Below are 22,059 nucleotides of genomic sequence, written 5' to 3'. Positions count from 1 at the left end.
TCCTTCAGGGACTTCCTTTCTTGTATAAGGGAGTCTGTACCTAAATTCATGAGCAGCACAGAACTGTTGATGGCATTTCAAACCAAATGTGTTTGTCCAGTACAGCAAAGGATCAGATTATTTTTTATCCTGGATTTTAATATATATCACATTTCTAGAAACTTTCTCTTCTATTCTGAATGTTAAAGGGCAAAATTGTAAGATGACGGTACTACCTAGGGACCTTACAACATTGTCTTGCTAATTTTCTAATCTAGTCTAATGATCATCTTCACAAGCACAGAAACTTGACCTCTCCATTATCCCAGAGTGACTCAGGCTCAGAGGGACTGACACATAGTAACCAAACTCTCAAGAGGTTGAATATTTAATTGCTTTATTTATTTATTTATCTATCTATCTCTCTCTCTATCTATCTATTTATTTATTGGCCACGTCATGCAGCACGTGGGATTTCAGTTCCCCGACCAGGGATCGAACCCCTGCCCCCTGCAGTGGAAGTGTGGAGCCCTAACCACTGGACTGCCAGGGAATTCCCTAATCGCTTTATTTAAATAGGATGTATTCCATTCCACTAATTGGAATGTTATTATTCCCCATCCAAGGTAACCTCCCAAATACTTTAGTATGAATAATTTAGGAGGTTAATGTAGTCATCATAAGGTTGATTGATGAGCAGGGAATCAAAGCAAAGAGATTCTCCATCTTAATATGAACAGTGTCACAATAAAGTTCATGGCAGTTACGGTGGAGATGCACAATCCATCCCTGCCCCCCAACAGAGACTATCTCTAGGGATTGTATCTCTCAGATCCTGGTTTTCTTTTTTTGATGATGCTGGAAGCATCCTGACACTTTGTTTCTCATGGCTGACCGGGTCCTATTTATTATTGTTTTTCCTCAGATATGCTAATATCACCAATTTCACCAAGATCGTGTTTTTGCTCTTTTTGTCCTGGGAGACAGCCCATATCCTATCATTATATGTTTTAAACGATGGTTCTTGTCTATGTTAACACTCTTCCAGGTTAAAAAGTGCATCTAGTGCCTCTGAATCTGCAATGTCATTTTCCAAATGATCTGGAGTAAAACCGTGGAACTATGTATTTTCTTACTGAGATGCTTAATCCAGTTTAACTCTCTACAGAAAGTTTAAGTAAAACCAGTTGTTATTTTAAATTATGAAATGGAAAGAAAGCATACTTTTCAATGCTTTATTGTCTAATCTTAACTACATTTAGAAAAATAACTTTAATGATAAAGGTAATCAACCTTATATTTCATTTTACTCTTAGATTAAAAACATCTTAAACAAAACATCTCATAGATTTTCCCATAAAAACACTAGTAATGGCTACTTACATCTTTTTAAGTTCTGTGTATTTGATGAAAACTTTATCTGGAAGACTGTGAATACTGTTTTTCTTAAGAGACCTAAAATAACATGGAAAGAAAACGTTATCATGGATTTTATGACCAACCAAACTCTTGCCTAGAAGCTGCATGCCTGAGAATATTTGAAGATGCCCATAATAAATAAAAACTTTCATGTGAGAACGAAAAGTCCATAAAGCAAAATGAAAGCAGTCTGCAAATATCTGACAAGGTTAGCCAGTTAGTACAATATAATAGACTGGAACATCTATGGTGATTTAACTTTTTCTTTTCTACATAATTTAACAAAACACAGCAAAAATCCTAACCAACTCATGCATGCCCAAATTATGATACGTCTGCAGGCAAATTCCTGAGGCTCTCAAAACTTCTATGCAGAGTTCAGAAAAACTTGCAGTTATGTCACAGCTAGCTTTGTGGATCTTTTATACCTTAAAGTCTTGGACAAATTACCACTACTTAAAATGAGATAGAGTAAGTGAGTACCTTTCCTTTTTTTTCAAATTTTTATTTTTACTTGTATAGTACTGGCATACTAGTAATAATACATGAATTGGAAAGTAATTGAAAATAACTCCAGGCCACAGACGTTTGTGAGCTAAACGATAACCTGGCTAATCTAACATACAGTGTTTTGAAACATTTTTTCCCTGGAGAAGAAGCGTGCAGAGTTCTCTGATGGCTGGTGGTTTTAAAGGGACTTTCTATGATTTTGCTAATATATAAGTAGCATAAAACAGATCAAAGAGAGTTTAGATTAGACTACATGGTTTTCATGTGACTTTAGGAGCAAATATCAAGATTTGAATTTTACTCACAGTAATGTCACATTGCTGGAAACAGTTGGCACAGACTTCAGGCCAGCATTTATACATTCCAACTCAGTTTCTTTGCAGTCACAGCGTTGTGGGTACTGATTTAAAACTAGGGGGCAAAAAGTGTAACGATTCAATAGGAAAAAAAAACCTCTTTAATTATGACTTTATTTCTAGTAACTAGCATTGTTCTTTTTCCATTGAATGTATAACATTCACATCTTGTTAAATGAACTTATTCTGGCCCATAATAAAAGCAAACAAGAATTTTCTCCCACTCAAATATAGACTTGGGACTTCCCTGGTGGCGCAGTGGTTAAGGATCTGCCTGCCAATGCAGGGGACACAGGTTCGAGCCCTGGTCTGGGAAGATCCCACATGCCGCGTAGCAACTAAGCCCGTGCACCACAACTACTGAGCCTGCTCTCTAGAGCCCACGAGCCACAACTAGTGAACCTGCGTGCTGCACCTACTGAAGCCCGCGTGCCTAGAGCCTGTGCTCCGCAACGAGAGAAGCCACCGCGATGAGAAGCCCGTGCACTGCAACAGAGTAGCTCCCGCTCGCCACAACTAGAGAAAGCCCGTGCACAGCAGTGAAGACCCAACGCAGCCAAAAATAAATAAATAAATAAAGTATGAAAAACAAAACCAAAAACAAATATAGACTCATGTGGTATTCATCTCAGTTCTAGCTTCTAGTGGTCATTTCAGAGGCATTTAACAAGGGATTAGAAAGAAACCACAAAGATGTTTAAATAGCATAAAAGCATATGGTGAACAAGATTAAGTTCTTCTCAATGAAAAACATGAGTATGATTGAGTAAATCTTTAATGGGTATAACCGAGTCAATTCCATTTAATTGAATGGCACAAAGAGGTTGCTCAGTAAATGCTTGTTGGTTAAAATTAAACTCAATTATTTTCCCCCTTTCAAACTTCTCTTAGAGCTTCGACAAGAGTGAGATGCAGGCTGGGCAGCGGCCACCACTGTGCCTTGGTGAAATCAACCAACCCAGACACTCTATCATTCCGGCTCTTAGCTTTTCATCACTATGAAGTTAACGTGGTAGGTAAAAGTTGTAGAGAAACTGTAAAGCAGAAAAAGACCAAAGATCCATCTATCTGAAGCATTCGGAAGGAAGAAAAACACTTTAGGATTTACTTTGAAGGAACTCACATAATTATTAATACAATGGCATATTACCATAATTAGTAAGATTTATCATAATATATTAATAATATATAAACATTATCACATAATTCTTTTATTTACATATTATGTAGTTATTAATTATGTTAATTGTTAAAATAATGGCATATGAGAAATCTATGGAGAAACCAGGCCAAGTTGGTCCGCAGAACAATGACTCTCTCTGTGTGTGTGTGTGTGTGTGTGTGTGTGTGTGTGTGTGTGTGTGTGTGTGTGTGTGTGTGTGTGAGTGAGAGAGAGAGAGAGAGAGAGAGGGTTGGGGGATGATATTAATGGAGCATTTGATGTTGCCTCTGATCCTGTGGGTATTTTTTTTGAAGGAGCTAAAAAAAGTGAGAGGTATTTTCAAATGTTTATATTTATTATTTATTTAAATCTGATTATAAGTTCTAATTGCTCTGCTTCTTTTAGATCACTTTTATTCAAACCTTATTTTTAAAATCAATTTCACCAAATTTTAGGGAGTACCTCCTTAATCCAAAAGATGCATTCTAGTGTATAAGTGTTTAGAAAATATTCTGTGGTGTTCATAGGTTTATGCTTATCATTTCAACTTCCTAAAGATAATTCCAGATTGTTTACTCCAATGTTTAATTGACATTGAAAATAGCGGTTACATTATTAGATTGAGAGCCTAGGATTGGAAGCTCTTATTTACCAATAAGAGAATTTCGTGTACTCCAAGCTGAGCCAGTTGACTAAACCAAAAATGTGAGTGGAACTCCCTCACCTGCAGGTCAGTTAAACCCCAACCTCTGGATTCTTCTTCTGAAGTGCCTCTTGAAGCTCTCTCTACCTCACTCTTCCCAGAGGTATTTTCTGGGCTCAGGTTGTTAGTATTAGCCTGGAGCATTGCAAGAAACATAATGTCCAGTGTCTCTTTCACCAAGCTTTCTCCTCAACCTCGGCAAAGTTGACATCGGGGTCGGACCAGGACCATTCCCTGGAGTGAGGAGCTGACCTGTGCACTGTAGAAGGCTCAGCAGCGTCCTAGGCCTCCGCCCGCTGGATGCCAGCAGTCACCCACCCCTCTCCAGCTGTGACAACCCAGAATGTCTCCCGACATTGCCAAATGCTCTCCAGGGGCAGAACGGTCTCAGGCTGAGAACACCGTTCTAACCCATTCTTTAAAATTCTGGTAGAAGAATCATTTTCACATACACTTCTTATCACTTCATCTTCCTCTTCACTAAATGGAAATAAGCTCACAACTTGGTGGTTGCCCCTTGTATACAGCAGTGATCTCCACCACGGCATGTGTACAAAATGACCCATTGTGGTTCCGGAAGAAAATGTTAGAGTTTTCAGTTATATTTATTTTTAATCTTTTTAGTTTACTCTTTTCAATTTCTAACTTTATGTATGATATATTTGTGTATAATAAAGTATATAATAAGTGGTAATTATAACCTGGTATTATAAAGTGCATAATATACTATAGTGTAGTATTTAATATATGGACTTTATATACATATATTATGTATCCATACTAATGTATGCTTGTAATTGTACATACACCTACATAATTATATCTATGTATATACATATTATATGTAATATAATAATAGATTAACATATAATATAATCTGTGTATACAGAGAGATATAATTCTATCTCTGGGATAGAGGCCAAACTCCAGAGAGTGCACCCAAAACCCTCTGTGTGCTGGCTCCACCCTTCTGGGTCCAGCTCCTGCTCCTCCACCTCGTGTACTAGAAGAATGTGAAGCAGGCTCTGATTGACCCCACTGTTTTGCTGATCGAACTCCCTTGCTCATCCTGTCACCTCTTCCCCTTCCCTCCATCCAAGGACTTCCAAGTCCATCTCAATGTCACCTTGTCTGTGGATTTTTCCCCATCCCTGGCACAGCCATCATTTCTCCCAAAGGGCTTCCACATTCCCTTGTGCAAACGTCCTTCCTTCAGTTTTGCACAAATATTGTATCATTCCTGCTTCTATAAGGATCTGCCTTTCCTGCAACAGTGTGAGGTATTTGAGGACCTTAGTCATCCTTGCACTCTCAGTGCCTAACATAGGTCCTGGAAAGTAGTTGGTGCTTAATATCTTTATTAAAGAAAGTAACCAAAGGGAGTAAGATCTTTATTATTTGTCACAAGTATTCAGTACCTATGTATTCTTGCACTCACAGGCTAATACATAGAATGAGCATGAATGGAGCATGTTGTTTTCTTCTTTCCATCTTTTCAGTCCCAAGAGCAGATAATAGACCAGTTGACCACTGAAATACATTGAACTGAAATTGAAATTCTAAAGGGAATTTATCACACTACCCATATAAATCCATGCCCCATAAATAATGTTGCTCGCAAAGCTGAGGCTGTCTTCAGACCAATACTACTTACAGCACTCCTGTGTTAATGCCACATTATTAGCATCTCCATGGACTGTGCCAAACAGAGTCGCCCATCCACTAGTGTCTCCTGTGAAACACACGGCGATGAACATGTGTCAGTTATTCTAGAAATAAAATATCAAATTACAAAACAAAAGTATAAAAATTTGATCATGAAATCAATTTTAAAAATTTGTTTAAGTAATAGAAAGATAACAAGGGAGAAAAAGGTAGGCAAACATCTGGAGTCTTGTCTTTTTCTGCAATTACAAATAGTTTAAATGTGTGTATCGTAAAATATATAATGAAAATAGATGATTATTTTCCATACATGTGTCCATCTTGAAAAATATCACCTGTCTCTAATGCTGACATTTTAAATGTTTGATCTTAATTTTGAGGTCCTCAGAAGAAGATATAATCTGAATTTTATTTTGTCATATGCACACGTGTATGTAGATACATACTTGATATATGTAATGAGTTCTGACAAAGTTTATGTCACCTGACCTTTTTAATAAGGAAAAAACCAAGTTCCTTTTAATAAAGTCTGTCTAGTCCTGATGAGAAAAATATTTTCTCAACTTGTCAGATGATACAATCTGCTTATTTGCCAAGTTTTCCGTTTTTTGAAATAAAATCGTATTCTTTTAAAAAAGAAGGCTTGATTTTTGAAGCATCATTACTTTAGCATAAGCTATTAAAGTGGCAAAACACACAATATGATGTATGACACTGAAGTTCATACAAATAGAAAAGTAAATTTAAATAACTGCCCGCAGGTCCCTTTGATCTCTGAAAATTTTAGTTTATTTTTATTTCTTGCTGATAACCTCAGTGGTTTTTAAAATTATTCTATTTGATGCCTTTACATGAATTATTTAATTTGCGTTCCTAACACCCTCATGAGGTAGATAACATGCATGGTCTAAGATTTCCACTGAAGAGGAAAGGCCAAGAATTTGAGTGACTTGCCATTGGCATCCAGAGAGCTGCCCCATCACGAGCACTGATTGTACTCTACTGTTCTAGGATCTGGTGACACCAAAACAAATAAGAACTCTCCTCAAGGAGTTTATGTCTAGTGAGAGAAGTACAGTGTAAAGACAAGGCAGTCCTTAGTACGGTCGCCCGGGTATACCCAGGGTGCTATGGCAACAGAGAGAAAGGGTGCTTGTCCTAGACCTGGGGTAGAGCTTCAGGGTGGGGAGGCATGGCTGGGAAAGCCAAGCTTCTCAGGGGAGGAGGGGACACCTAAACTGCACCCTACAGGCTGAGTAGGAGTGATTCACAGGTGGTGAAGGCAGCGGTGCTGGGAGCATGCATGAGTTCCCAGGGGCAGGAGAGCAGATTCTAGAGATGCACACTGGCACTCCTGGACTTTGCTGTCGCCTCTGATTGCTAGCTGGGCAGTGCCAAGGAGTGGCAGTTCTGTGTGGTATAAAACACACAGGATTCATTCAGATTCAGGAGACCTGGGTTCTAGTGTATACTCTGTGACTAACTAGACATGTCAACCTCTCCTGGCTTCAGTTTCTTCGAGAGAAAAATACATGGGTTAGATTAGATGACATGTACAGTCCTGATATACAGACCTAAAATGGCCTATAAGACCTTTCGTGATCTGACCCCTGTTACCTCTTTACCCTCTTTATCCTTGCTCACTCCGCCCAAGCCAATCAGACTTTTCCTTCCCACAAACACATTGTCTTGTTTCATTCAGCCTCAGGGCCTTTGCATTTGCTGTTTCCTTTGCCTGGAACTTTGCCAGAATATTTCATGGTTTCTTTCTTCTTTTCATTTCATTCTCAATTCAAATGTCATCATCTCAGAGAGGGTTTTTCTGGCTATATCTTTAAAGTAGCCTTTCCCCCAACTCACTTTCTATCCCATTATCCTGTTCTATATACTTCATGGCACTTATCACTCTCTGAAATTATTTAATTTGTTTATGTACAAGTTTACTGTCCTCCTTCTTCACATGGTCCCTGTGAACCACATAAGGGCAAGACACTTGTCTCCCTTGAGCCTGCTGCGTCCTGGTGACTTGGAGAGCACACAGTGGGCACTGGATATGGGTCTACTGAATAACTTAATTCTCTAGGCAGGCCCATTTGCACTTTAAGGGTATTCCTTCAGCTGAGCCAAATTACCAAGCCATAGGGAAGTGGTCACAGTAAGCCATTTAAAATTAAAACATGGGTATCCAAGTAGAACTTTAAATAATTTTATTTTTTCATCAAATACAACTTTTTCTAATACTGTATTTCTGATTTAAGCAACCTCTATATATGAAAATTCTGGTAATTATCACAAATCCATTGGGGAGCAATTAGTTGTGTCACAACAGGATTCCCTATAGAATACCAAATCCCCTTTTCCCCTTTTTCATCACCATTAGCATTCGATCCACCCCCAGTTTTGGGAGGTTCACAAGGGGTGGTGTCCGTATGGAGCCGAGCCCAGGACTCACCACAGTTCTCCTCGTCAGCTCCGTTCCCGCAGTCGTCCACGCCGTCACAGTGAAACGCACGGGGTAAGCACTGGGTCAGGTTCCCACAGGGAAAATATCCTTTTGGGCACAAAGGAGTGATTGTACTTCCTTCGGTCAGTGCAAAATCTATGTGAAAGAGGGGATAGAAGTCTTACGTAATGGGAAGAAATTGTTAATATGGCCAAACTCTTTTTGTGTTATCCCATTTAATTTTCACAAAACGCTATGAGTTGAGTTTGTCTGGCGTTATTCTTAGTGTACAGTTTCTCTGAAAAATGTTCATAATATTTAAAATAATATTTAATGTTCATAACATTTAAAATAATCACAATCATACCAAACACCAGTTACACCAAGAGTGGAATCAAGGCTCACTTTGAATTTGCTTCAGGAAGGCAACGGTAAACAAAACCAAAGCAATTGTCCTACTTTTGTATGAAATTAAAGACCTGTTCACTCTTGGAAACAAAAAGGTAAAACCATGAGCTAACAGGACCAAATAGGTGGATTTATTTACTTATTAATCGTTTATAAGGAGGATTTGAGGTGACATAATGAAAATACACATGCAAAAGGAGAGTTTAAGTGTGCATGACAGTGAAGTCCAGAACCGCACTGGAAAAAGGAGAGATAATACTGAGTAATAACATCTAACACTCATTGGGCTTACTGTGTGCCAGGTAGTTTGCACAGTGGTTAATCTCAGTTATTCCTTCAACAAGTCTATGTGTGGGTGATAGTATCCTTCCTATTTCAGGGTTAGGGAAGTTGAATGCAAAATCACACAGGTAGATTTGAATCATCCCTCTGACCCCAGAGGCCCATTTTTAACCATCTTGCTCGGGGGAATCAGGAACCCGCATTTCAAGGAGCATAAGTCCTCTATGAGGATGAATTAAAAATAGTCTTCTTGTGCTGGGAAAGTAAGAGAAAATGAATGAGAGTTGAGCAACTGCTGGGTTGAATGAGAAAGCACAGAAAGGAAAGAGAATTAACATTTACAAAGTTACTGTATCTGTGGATAGGATGACCAAAGAAATTCCAGAATTTTAGATGCAAGAGACACTCTTTTAATTTTGAAAGAGTACTTTCCAGAAAATAAAGAGATGTGGGTGTTTTTGTAAATACTCTAGTAAAAATTTGGAAGTCATGTATTTTTTTTTAAAAAAGGGAGTATGGGTTGGACAGAAATAGGTGAGGGAGATTAAGAGGTACAAACTTCCAGCTGCAAAATAAATGAGCCAAGGGTATAAAATGTGAGTGGGGGGCGGGGGGAAGGAGTGCAAGATGAAACTTCACAGAAACAGATTTAAGGAGAGTGTAGACTCAGGCAGAGAGTAGTGCAGTAGTCTACTCAGTATAGACTCATCATGACTAATAGAAGGGAACGAGGGCTGTTGGCAAAGTTTTCCTAACCGCACCACTGAGGGTGGCATCATGGCCAGGAATTTTCTTGGGTTGGGGGTTACGGGGCTTTTTAATACTGCAGAGGACCAGAGAATCAACCTTCGAGGAGCATCTTCTACTGCGTGCTGGGTGTTTCCTAATTATTTCACTTACTCCTAACAGCAACTTTGTGTTGTTGGTGTTATTATCCCCACGTAAAGATGAGGAATGAAGGCTGAGAATATGAAGGCACTTCTACTCTGGTTCTTGGGAAAACACCCTGGCGAGGTCTGGGCCCTCCAAGCAAATGCTGCCTTGCACTGAGGTGTTCTCCCACCAGACGGATCACCAGGCTCTCCTAAAGTCAGTGAAGGCTGCTGGCCTTCCTTGTTTAACGAATCATGCCGTTTGTAAAAGGGCAGGGGTTTGCTACAGGCACTAAAGCTATGTCTGAGTTACGGTGCATGCCAAGCTTTTAGTGATATTGTTAGAGAGGATGAGTAGATTATTTGATTTTTTGAGCTTTAGTCCTTTAGTCATGATGACCCTCAAGATCCAGCAAACACATAAAAGCGCAGCATCTGGCCCTTTCCTGGGGACAGCCAGATGAAGCAGTGTCCGTTCTCCCATGGAAGCTGCTGCTGCATCCACTAGGCCTTCCCTGAGCGGCGAGTGTGGCCCTCGGATTCTTTTGTACCCACTGGATTTTTGTTTTTACAAAAGCAAGAACTATTTTCTCTGCTTCTGCTGCAGTGGTCGATGAATGATTTACTATGAGCAATTGGGCATAAGACCAGTCAGGTCTGACTATTTTAGGAAAACTCTCTGCTGTGTGGCTCTGGGGTTTGGCTTGTTAAGCCTATTCACACAGGGAGAGGCATGCTGAGTCATAGATTTTAAAATCTCTTAACTTCCTATAAAGATTTCTACGGAGGGCAGATTTATAAAATCTAGCTGTCCTCCTGTGTTTGGAACATGAATAAGGGTCAGTATTTCTTAGTGTAGCAGCTTTAGAATTGTTTAAAATAGTAACTCACAGTTAGAAGTAAATTTGGTATCACATCACAGTCTGGTATACAAACTCACACACACAGAAAGCAAAATTTCTGGAAATCTTACTTACCTTTTACTACAGTGGATGAACTCTGATCATTGCTATTCTATCTTATTCAGTTGAAAAAGCATCACAAGTCACTAACATGATCTCACGGGCCACTAATGGCATGGGACCCACTATTTTAAAATATTCATTAGTAATGAAGTCCTCTGGAGACCATCAGACCCAGATTGTAACTCTCTCTGCCACTCCCAAGCTGTGTGACTTCGAGCAAGCTGCTTAACCTCTTTAAACTTTAGTTTTCTCATATTTAAAATAGGGGTAATGATAATATCCCAGGAACCAGACAAGTTAGTGCTTGTGAAGTGCTGAAGAGTGCCTGGCCCACGGTAGACCCTTGGTTAATGTTGGCATACAGGCAATTTCAATGCAAAGTGAAAAAATAGGACTTTAATGGAAGGTTGCTGTGCCTTAGCATTGCATGATCTTTCTATATGACTTCTATGAAAGAAATAATAGGACTATAATAAAGTTTCTCCAACTTCTTCATGTTATTCTATTTTAAAAGCCATGTGACATATATGGTTTCTATTTTAAGCAGCCTCAAATCTCTTTTGAAAGCTGAAGAGGGGTTGTAAATGATTAAGCAACAAAAATGTCCTTACAACTTCCTAATAATATTTTTTATTGATCTAGAAGAGGTGATTACTCATTTGATTAAAGACAATTTTGAAACAGAACACTGAGGCTGTGTAAGATACTTTGAAGGTGGCATATTGTCTTCCATTATAGGGTCTTATCATGAAGATAACCTTGAGTTCTCTGAGGGCTGGACTCTACTAAATGTGCATCCTCACAGATGCAGACTCATTGCGAGGGAGACAAACAGTCAAGTGTCACAGACAAGAAGGATCAAGATTATTTCCTTTTCCCTGGGGAAAAAATGGGTTTCCCCTAGCAAGTACGGGTGAAGGAAGCGGAGGAGAAAGACTGCCCATGTACAAACAGCACCTACCAACTGTATTTCCCAAAATTCTCCATTTTCACCCCAGAATGGAATATTCCTGAAAACAACTCAAGGTATAAATTTTATGTGGAAGGAAAATAAATAAATAAAATCTATTCTATACCTACCCCTTGCCTTCTGTATCCTAAATCCCAGTTGTCTAACCTAGTGCCTCGTACTTACTTGGTACTCAATAAAATTTTTTTAATGAACAAATGAATTAATGGGCCATTTAGGAATAAAAGAAGAGTTGAAGGAATAGCCCCTTTAAAAATGTAGAATTCCCATAGTTGCAGGGTAATGTTTTTATTTTGATGAGAAAGTATTTTTTAGTCTTCAAGGTATTTATCATTTATCATTCGGTTATTATACAATTTAGAAAATGATTAAGAATCCTTGCTGTATTTGGCGCATACTGAAAAAGAATCAATACCCATCTGTAGACAGCATATTATGCTGTCTATTCTTCCTGCCATCTGTGGAAGTGGAGATAGTTTTACTGAAACTCAGGGATTATAAAAACGGAGGATGCCTACATACAAGCTGTGCCAGTAGTTTCTGCAGCAGTTTCTAAGGGACCTGTGTCAAACACATGGCTGAGAGGAGGTCTGAACACATGAAAGAAAATTTCTCCATCATGGTCTTTCTCGTCTCTCTTCTGGTCAATGTTCTGGACATATCTGTGCAAAGGGATTCTAAAATGACTCCTTGATAGCTTTTGGAAACCAACTGACCGCTGCCTAAGAACATACTTTGTTGCCCACAAACCCTTTCCTTGTTGGGAAACTACTGGTGAGGATGATCTTACAGGTGCTCAGTTTGAGAATCGATGGAGGTGAGCAAGACCCTCTCCGCTTTCTCTGATTCTCTGCCAATGCTTGTCCTGCATGAAGCTGAAGAAAGCCTTTATCGTCTCAGCCTGGTTTTCTGGCTGAGACTCTCTCCACAGCCCTGCCAGGGATGAAGGTCCCACCACCCACAGGGAGCCCAGAGGATCCTAGCCAGTGAGGCCATTTCCCAGCGTGCAGTGCTCCTAGTGGTGTTCAATCCAGTTCGGATGCAGGGGAGCCTCTGCCATTTACTCTAAAGAGCCAGTTACTGCAGCACAGGAAGAAACATTCATTTAACATCTAGGAAATTTTAGCTGAGTGCGTACTACGTGCTACCTCAACAAGGCAGACAACGTCCATTCCCACCTGGAGCTCAGGTGGCAGGATCTCCAAGAGGGGCAGCAGCGCTACTCAGTGAAGCAAAGGTGAATCCAGGTCATTCGCTGAGTCCACCTACTGGACGCCCCCCTCCTTCTGGGAAGAGTCTGAGCGCCACTAAAACCTCACCTTTCTAGGGCACCCAATTTATTATTTGTTTGAAGGAAACTAGTAAAGTCTGCCTTAAAAAGTGGTTATGTTAAGGTGAGTGGAGAGAAATTACCCTCTTGGTGGTTGTTTTTTGAAGTTAGAAATCTTGTCCCTTTATGCTACTGTTCAGTCCTCCCAGCTTTGACAATATTGTGTGGCCATATCAGTCAGTATGTGTAGAATTCAGATCCAGTTGCATGCACACATTTACCCCAACTTCTTCCCATTTCAAAGATTCCTACCTTAACTGAGTTTCTCTAAGCCCCTATTTTCTGCAGTGTTCTTCTGAGACAAACCCACCACCTCTGACTGGTGAATGCCCTTCAGGATCCTACTCACAGATTTTCTGCAGAAACCATCACCCCATCTCCCTCTTCAGACTACTGCCCAATGTTTGGACAGATTTGGGGAAATGCTGCTTAACTATGTGGGACACAGTATAGGTTCAATACGTGTTGATTTAAATCGGAAAAAAAAAGAATTTTAAATTGCCAACATCATCCTCACCAGGGATGGATTTCCATCCTATGTCCCCCTTGGCTGGGTGCTTTTATGTGGGTCACAAACTGAACACCATGGTTCTTGGTGGGTTCTAAGGTATATGCAGGCACAAGAAAGATTTCTCTTCCCAAAACATCTCTTCTACTGACCAGTAAACTGCTTAAGCTTCATTTTAAGGGATGCATTCTTTTAGGTTCATATCTTGTCTTTTAGTATTTAAATTCCTATCTTGTTCTGCCATGAGTTTGAAAGACTGGCTTCTTCCTAAAATCTGCCTGTGTACAATGAACACAGAGAATGAACACTGTGGTGGATGAAGGGAAGAAGAACATGGAAAGGGTGATTATGAAAGAGACAGGGTGGAACCTGACAGAAACTTGGCATGGGAAATGTGGAGAGGAGAGAAGATGATAGCTTTTTCCTTTCACGTCTCTCTCTTCCAATTCCTCTCTGCGTGGTTGACTGCTCTGTCTCGAGGGACTTTCACTGGCTGTTCTTCTTGGTGGTAATTCTCTCAAATTCTAGTCAAATCAACTTACATATTTACCTGTATCCTAGGCTGCTGCATATGACTGGGCAGGATGTACCTCGCACAAGTATGGGGCACTGTTCACACAGCTGCTAGTGCTGAGCTGTGGCTACACAGTACAAGGCTGAGGCCCCGGATGTTTATTTTATGATGCACAAAGGTTGATGGGCTCCCTTCCTGCCCGTGGGAAAGCCTCCCGTCTGTGTTCTATATTCCACTTCATCGCCTCTTCTCAGAATCTCTCTCCATTATCTCCTTTCTCTCCTGTATTTCCAATATTCCTGTCTCTCCACTGGTTTTTCTGTTCACACTAATCTTATTCAATCATCTCCCATCTTCAAAACAAACAAATCAATCAACCAACTAACCAGTCAAGCAAGCAAGCAAGCAACCAACCAACCAACCAATCAACTAACCAACCCAAATCCTATTATAGTCACACTGGAACTGAGACACCCTTCTCTCTTCAAAGTTAAATTTCTCAGAAAAATCATACTAGCCAATGTTTCCACTTCCTCACCACCCTTTCTTTCTTCAGTTCACAGCATTCAGTCTTGGCCTTGCTGCTCCACTGAAATTCTTCCCACTGGAATCACTCATGTCCTCTTTGTTACTAACACCAGACATATTTTATAGTCTTCATTTTACTTAGTTCTCTGCAGCATTTGACACAGCCAACCACAGTCACCAGGTTGAAACCTTTTCTCCCTTGGCTTTGTGATGTCTCACTGCCCTGGTTTACTTCCTTCTTCTCCACGCTCTCTAAAGGCCCTGTCTCTATTCCCACCCATCTCCTTAATGTATTGGCTCTTTTTTTCTTTGTCAATATCCTGAATGTCACTGATATGCATTGGGTCAGAATCAAATCAATTAGAGAATTTAGAAGGACCTGCAAAGAGTTACTAGTATTTTAGTTTGTCAAACAAGAACATTAAAAAAACCTAAATTACCACTATTATAATAATGATTATAAGAAAAACAGTATTTTATTGCTAAAAATTTGAGAGAATATATGAACAGAAGAAAAGACAATCCCTTGAAAGGAATACATTTAGCTTTACAAAAAAACTAACTTATTTTTGCTCACGGACTGCTGAAACTTTCATTCCTGACAGCAGTGGCCTGGAACACAGTGTTTGGAACTATGTGTGAGAAAACCAAATCTGACAAAGTTGACCAGAATTCTTCAGGGCAGTTAGCCCTCTGTTCTATAACTCACAAATATTTTCTCCCAGTTTGTCACTTGTCTTTAACTTTGCTTACAACAGAGGCTCCAGAGAGGAAACGATCTGATCCTGACTTTAAAATAACTATGCAAACTAAAAACAGAAAACATTCTATTTTTAGAATATTCTATATAAAACATTTAAATATTCTATAATAAAAACCCATAGCATATAATATACTTAATGGTAACTTTTTGAAGACGTTTAGTTTGAGGTTGGGATCAGGGCAGTGATGTCCATCATTACTACATCTTTTCAAGGCTGTCGTGGAGGACTTAGCAAATATAATGAGGCAAGGCAAGCAAATCAATCATATACAAGTTGCGAGAAATAAAACTGTCATTATTCATGAATGATATGAGGGTGAACATAAAAAATCCAAAATAATAAATTATTAGTGCTATAGAGTTTATCAAGGTTTCTGTAAAATCAATTTAATTTCTATATATCATCTACAAACAATTAGAAAGTGAAATGTTTAAAAAATACTTTTACTATAGCATCAACTGTGTCATATTTAGGAATACATCGAACAAAAGCCTGCAAGACATTTATGTAAAGTATATAAAATTATTGATAGACATTAAAGACCTAAATAAATGGAGTTAATTCTCTCAAACTGGGGAATTCCCTGAGGGTCCAATGGTAAAGAATCCACCTTCCAATGCAGGGGACGCGGGTTCGATCCCTGGTCGGGGAACTAAGATCCCACATGCCGCCGGGGCAACTAACCCCGCGTGCCACAACTACTGAGCTCGCATGCCTCAATGAGACAGCCGTGTGCCGCAAACTACAGAGCCTATGTGCCCTGGAGCCCACGTGCCACGACTAGAGAGAAAATCTGCACACCACAACTAGAGAGAAGCCCAAGCGCCACAACGAAGATCCCATGTGCCGCAACTAAGACCCGACACGGCCAAAAAAATAAAGAAAATAAATAAATAAAAATAAATAAATATTTTTTTAAAAACAGCTTTATACATAAATAATTGAAAAGCTGACATTTTTAAAAAAAGACCTAAATAAATGGAGTTAATTCTTTTCTCAAATTGATCTATGGGTTCACAGCAATTCCAGCAAGAATCCAGGAGTGTACATGTATATGTATGTGTGCATAGAAACGGAGAAGCTGTTTCTCCAAGGCATATGGTGACGATAAAGGACGGGAGGAACTAGCTGTGTCTTGAAAAAGGAACACAAGGTGAGAGAACTGTTTACCTGTATATCAGGACTTATGATAATGATACAATAATTCAGAAAGTTCAGAAAAATACAGATACACACGGACATTTGATTTAGGACCAAGTGGCACTGCAGAGCAGTAATGGGGGTTAGTCACCTCTAAGTAGATTATGGATCTAAAGATTAAAGGTGAAACAATAGTTTCCGGAAGATAATATAGGAGAAAAGACTTATCACTTTAGGGTAGGATTTTAAGGGAAAAAACAAAACAGAACAAAAAATGAAAGCATTAATCATAAAAGATAGCTAAATTAGACTATATTAAAATTCAGAACTTCTGTTAACCCAAAAATAAAAATAAAACAAAGTCACCATTAAGAATATGTAGAGGCAAACCTCAGAGTAGAAGATGTTTGCAAAAAGTTTTGTAATTAGGAGAGAGAGAAAGAGAGAGAGAGGTCAGTCCTACAAATTAATAAGGAAAAGATAAACAGTAAATAGAAAAATGGGCGAGAGACTTGAACAGACACTAAACAAAAGAGGATATCCAAATGGCCAAAAACATCTGAAAAGGCATAAATCTAATTAGTAGTCAGGGAAATGCAAATTACCATATGCAAAAACAAATGACCAGTATGGTTACGTTATGATTTAAAAAACTACCAATAACACACTAGTGAGAATGTCAAGCTATGCAAACTCTCCTGCACTGATAGAAGTGTTAACTGGAACAACTGCTTTGGAAAACAGTTTGTCATTATCTACTAAACTTGACGATTGCGAACCTTATGAGTCAGCAGTTTTAGTTCTCGGTACATGCCCATAGAAATGCATGCACATGTGCACCAAGAGACTCAGACAGTCAGCAATATTCACAGAAGCATTATTTATAATAGCCCCAAACTGGAAACAATACAAATGTCCTTGAAAAAAATAAAGTGGATAAAAATTGTGGTATATTTATCAATGGTATACTATATAGTATTGAAAATGAACAAAAAGTCATTCAAAGTGATTTCAGATCAAGCATAGCCAGTGAGCAGTTCTCCTTTACTTTTTTTTTTTAACATCTTTATTGGAGTATAATTGCTTTACAATGGTGTGTTAGTTTCTGCTTTATAACAAAGTGAATCAGCTATACATATACATATATCCCCATATCTCCTCCCTCTTGAGTGTCCCTCCCACCCTCCCTATCCCACCCCTCTACGTGGACACAAAGCACCGAGCTGATCTCCCTGTGCTATGTGGCTGCTTCCCACTAGCTATCTATTTTTACATTTGATAATGTATATATGTCCATGCCACTCTCTCACTTCGTCCCACCTTACCCTTCCCACTCCGTGTCCTCAAGTCCATTCTCTACATCTGCGTCTTTATTCCTGTCCTGTCCCTAGGTTCATCAGAACCACTTTTTTTTTTTCTATTCCATATATATGTGTTAGCATACGGTATTTGTTTTTCTCTTTCTGACTTACTTCACTCTATATGACAGACCCTAGGTCCATCCACCTCACTAAAAATGACTCAATTTTGTTTCTTTTATGGCTGAGTAATATTCCATTGTATATATGTGTCACATCTTCTTTATCCATTCATCTGTCGATGGACACTTAGGTTGCTTCCATGTCCTGGCTATTGTAAATAGAGCTGCAATGAACATTGTGGTACATGACTCTTTTTGAATTATGGTTTTCTCAGCATATATACCCAGTAGTGGGATTGCTGGGTCGTATGGTAGTTCTATTTTTAGTTTTTTAAGGAACCTCCATCCTCTTCTCCATAGTGGCTGTATCAATTTACATTCCCACCAACAGTGCAAGAGGGTTCCCTTTCCTCCACACCCTCTCTAGCATTTACTGTTTGTAGATTTTTTGATGATGGTCATTCTGACTGGTGTGAGGTGATATCTCATTGTAGTTTTGATTTGCATTTCTCTAATGATTAGTGATGTTGAGCACTCTTTCATGTGTTTGTTGGCAATCTGTATATCTTCTTTGGAGAAATGTCTATTTAGGTCTTCTGCCCATTTTTGGACTGGGCTATTTTTTCGATATTGAGCTGCTTGTAAATTTTGGAGATTAATCCTTTGTCAGTTGCTTCATTCGCAAATATTTTCTCCCATTCTGCGGGTTGTCTTTTCGTGTTGTTTTCCTTTGCTGTGCAAAAGCTTTTAAGTTTCATTAGGTCCCATTTGTTTATTTTTGTTTTTATTTCCATTTCTCTAGGAGGTGGGTCAAAAAGGATCTTGCTGTGATCTATGTCACATGAGTGTTCTGCCTATGTTTTCCTCTAAGAGTTTTATAGTGTCTGGCCTTACATTTAGGTCTTTAATCCATTTTGAGTTTATTTTTTTGTATGGTGCTAGGGAGTGTTCTAATTTCATTCTTTTACATGTAGCTGTCCAGTTTTCCCAGCACCATTTACTGAAGAGGCTGTCTTTTCTCCATTGTATATTCTTGCCTCCTTTGTCAAAAATAAGGTGACCATATGTGCGTGGGTTTATCTCTGGGCTTTCTATCCTGTTCCATTGATTTATATTTCTGTTTTTGTGCCAGTACCATACTGTCTTGATTATGGTAGCTTTGTAATATAGTCTGAAGTCTGGGAGCCTGATTCCTCCAGTTCCGTTTTTCTTTCTCAATATTGCTTTGGCTATTCGGGGTCTTTTGTGTTTCCATACAAATTGTGAAATTTTTGGTTCTAGTTCTGTGAAAAATGCCAGTGGTAGTTTGATAAGGATTGCATTGAATCTGTAGATTGCTTTGGGTAGTAGTCATTTTCACAATGTTGATTCTTCCAATCCAAGAACATGGTATATCTCTCCATCTGTTTGTATTATCTTCAATTTCTTGTGTACTCAGCAAAACCATTGTGTCATTGGTTTACTAATTTCTTATTTCTTAAGGAGGGAGTGGTAATTAGCATCAGGACTACTTTATAGCTAAACTTGTGTATTAATTATACTTTTTTGAATTTTACTGTCCATTGAGTCAGTATATTGATCATTAGATCAGCTATTCCCTTGCCGAATACTTAATTTGTCCCTATAACCCCCAAAATTGAAAAAAGAAGACTTTTCAGGTAGTATTAACATGTCAAATAATCCAAGTGAATCCAATTAGCAATCCTGGTATGCACAAAGAGTATAACAAGGAATTAGCATCCCTTACAGAAAAAAAAGCCTACTCATATTTTGATGTGCTAACTGCAATACCAGTGTTTCCAGAGGTGTGACCTATGAGGCAGATTCATCAGACCACCTAGAATGCTTCTTAAATGTACAGAGTCCCACACCCCACCCTAGACTTATCAAATCTATGAGGGGGCTAGTGTCCTAGAATCTATTTCTTTACCATCATCACAAGTGATTCTTAGCAATTCAATAATCGCACCGATGTTTGGCTATGGCTGAGAGGTTCTCTGGTATGCTGAAGGTCAAAGGCTTCAGAGGATCAGGGCTGTGACTTAAACACAGGTCGGCTCACCCCTAAATCTAGCATCCTTGCCACTCTGCTACCTCTCCTATCCTAACCCCTTCCGCTGTGTAACACTCTACTTCATGATTTCAAATCTCTGGTGTGTATGCCCTTTCATGTCCAATCTCTGATTAAGCAAAATCTGAAGAATTAAAAACTACCTTCTTTTCTGAGCTTTGGGTCAAAGATTATCTATTGTGAGCAAATCCTGAATATGCTTCCCACAACATTTAGTTTTCCAAAGATAGAGAAGACTGTTACTATGTTTTTTCACTGAAATATTTAGTTTATTGAAGAGAGAATCTCCACAGAACATGAACAGAGAAAAAGCTGCTGTTGTGAGAGGAGCTAAGCCCACTTGGTTGACAGGAGCCTAGACTGGATGAGCAGTTAGATCTGGCTCCCATGCCTGTTTGAGAAAGTGGCTGAATGCAGCCTGACCAGCAGAGGCTGGGACCTACATGAAGCTACATGCTGGGACAGAGCCCCTAACAATGCATGGGGGATGAAATGCCTCTGCTGACCACCTGAGGTTGTGATTTGAATATTGCCCCTTGCCCATGGCCAGTAGGGAAAGCAGTGGTGGTATCTCTGCAAACTGAGCATGAGATTTGGAACTGGATCACCCACAAGGTAAAATCCCTGAGATACTCATAAACTACGGCTCAGAACTGAACACTCCAATGGACTCTGTTGAGGCAATTCTGAGACCACTCATAGGGAGACATGTGCAGGAGAAAAATCCCTCCAACTTCATGAAAATGTCCAGGCCTCCAAAAAAGAAAGAATTCATACCTGGGGAACTGGGAGATAACATTATCTTCCCCTTATCAAACATATTCTATTAACACAGAACTTCCCTGGGCAAAAAACAAAAAAGTATAATTGCAGTATAATTGATTTTCACAGCTATCGGCAGCATGGATATAATTGTGTGAAATTAAAATTTAGTTCAGAAACGTTTTCTTAAGTCACAGCATCCAAGTCGAACTGACGTTACTGAGAAAGGACCAAGATGAGATTTGAACTAGTCCATTAGGGGGCAGTCAAATACTGTTCATGTCCAAATGCTGCTCTAGCCCTGCTTTTGATGACTACCTTTTTCAAGGTTAGCAAATTATTTGAATAAGTAGCAACTGGTAGTTATCCAGTAGCATTCTCAATACTTCATGCTTTCAGTTTCCCATATAAGCCCATGTTTTTTGGTTTGCAATATTGTTCATAATTAGTCCATAAAAAACTTTTTTTTGGAGGGAGTTTGAAGCTGGTTAACAAGGACACCCAGTGAATAAATGGATGACAAAATACATGAAAAAAGTGATAATAAGACATGTTATCTTTACTTATCAATTAATGTCTGTAGCTTAAGATGGTTGTATCATTTATTCATTAGGCATGCAAGGGTGATCATGGCCAGAAGAGAAAAGACAATCATATAATTGTTAACTTTTCCCTTTGTTTAGATCTGGTCTAAGAATCTATCACAAATATTCATTTAAATTTAAGAAGCAATTTTTACTCTTACATAATTCTAGATGACTTTTCTTTGTTTATGATAAAGAGCCTTACTGCTTTAACTGTGTAATTTTAACTGCTTTAACTAATTTAACTCTAATTTTATTGTGAAAAAGAAAAAAGTTTTGTTAATATATATAGCAAATTATTATTATTTTTATAAGTAGGAATAAGATATCAAAGCATTGGTTAACATATCTAACTTTGAAAATAAATGATTTTAAATATAAATCATCAATTGAAAATAATATAAAATTAGAAAGTAAAAATTTCCAGGGAATTACAATTAAATATCAGATTGATACTATGGATTTTAAATATGACATTTACTTAGAAATTTAAAAAATCATGTTTAAAGTTTCTTTCCTTCTTTTTTTAAAGAACACCATTACACATTGTGGTAAATCTTAAAACATTATTTTAGTAATAGATATTTTTCTTCTCATAAAGATTTTGTTTTTCTAAGGCAAATCAATTAGATGCATTACCATAAGCAAAAGTAGTTAAAACTGGTTAACTATAGTTACAGTCTTGTACATTAAAGAATTTTTTA

General features: G+C 38.6%; 1 protein-coding gene across 1 annotated transcript in view; it reads right to left on the bottom strand.

The window, feature by feature from the left end:
- Nucleotides 1–22,059, bottom strand: part of RXFP2 (relaxin family peptide receptor 2) — a 91,344-nt gene that overhangs the window by 42,626 nt on the left and 26,659 nt on the right. The window contains exons 2-5 of the mRNA XM_068526505.1: nt 8,247–8,393; nt 5,784–5,861; nt 2,214–2,319; nt 1,363–1,434 (exon numbers count right to left, since the gene is read on the bottom strand). Of these exons, the coding sequence (XP_068382606.1) occupies nt 1,363–1,434; nt 2,214–2,319; nt 5,784–5,861; nt 8,247–8,393 (403 nt within the window). The remainder of the gene's footprint in view (nt 1–1,362; nt 1,435–2,213; nt 2,320–5,783; nt 5,862–8,246; nt 8,394–22,059) is intronic.

Source organism: Eschrichtius robustus, chromosome 18 (assembly GCF_028021215.1).
Source record: "Eschrichtius robustus isolate mEscRob2 chromosome 18, mEscRob2.pri, whole genome shotgun sequence".
Taxonomy (NCBI): Eukaryota; Metazoa; Chordata; class Mammalia; order Artiodactyla; family Eschrichtiidae; genus Eschrichtius; species Eschrichtius robustus.
This window is presented reverse-complemented; position numbering and strand designations above follow the sequence as displayed.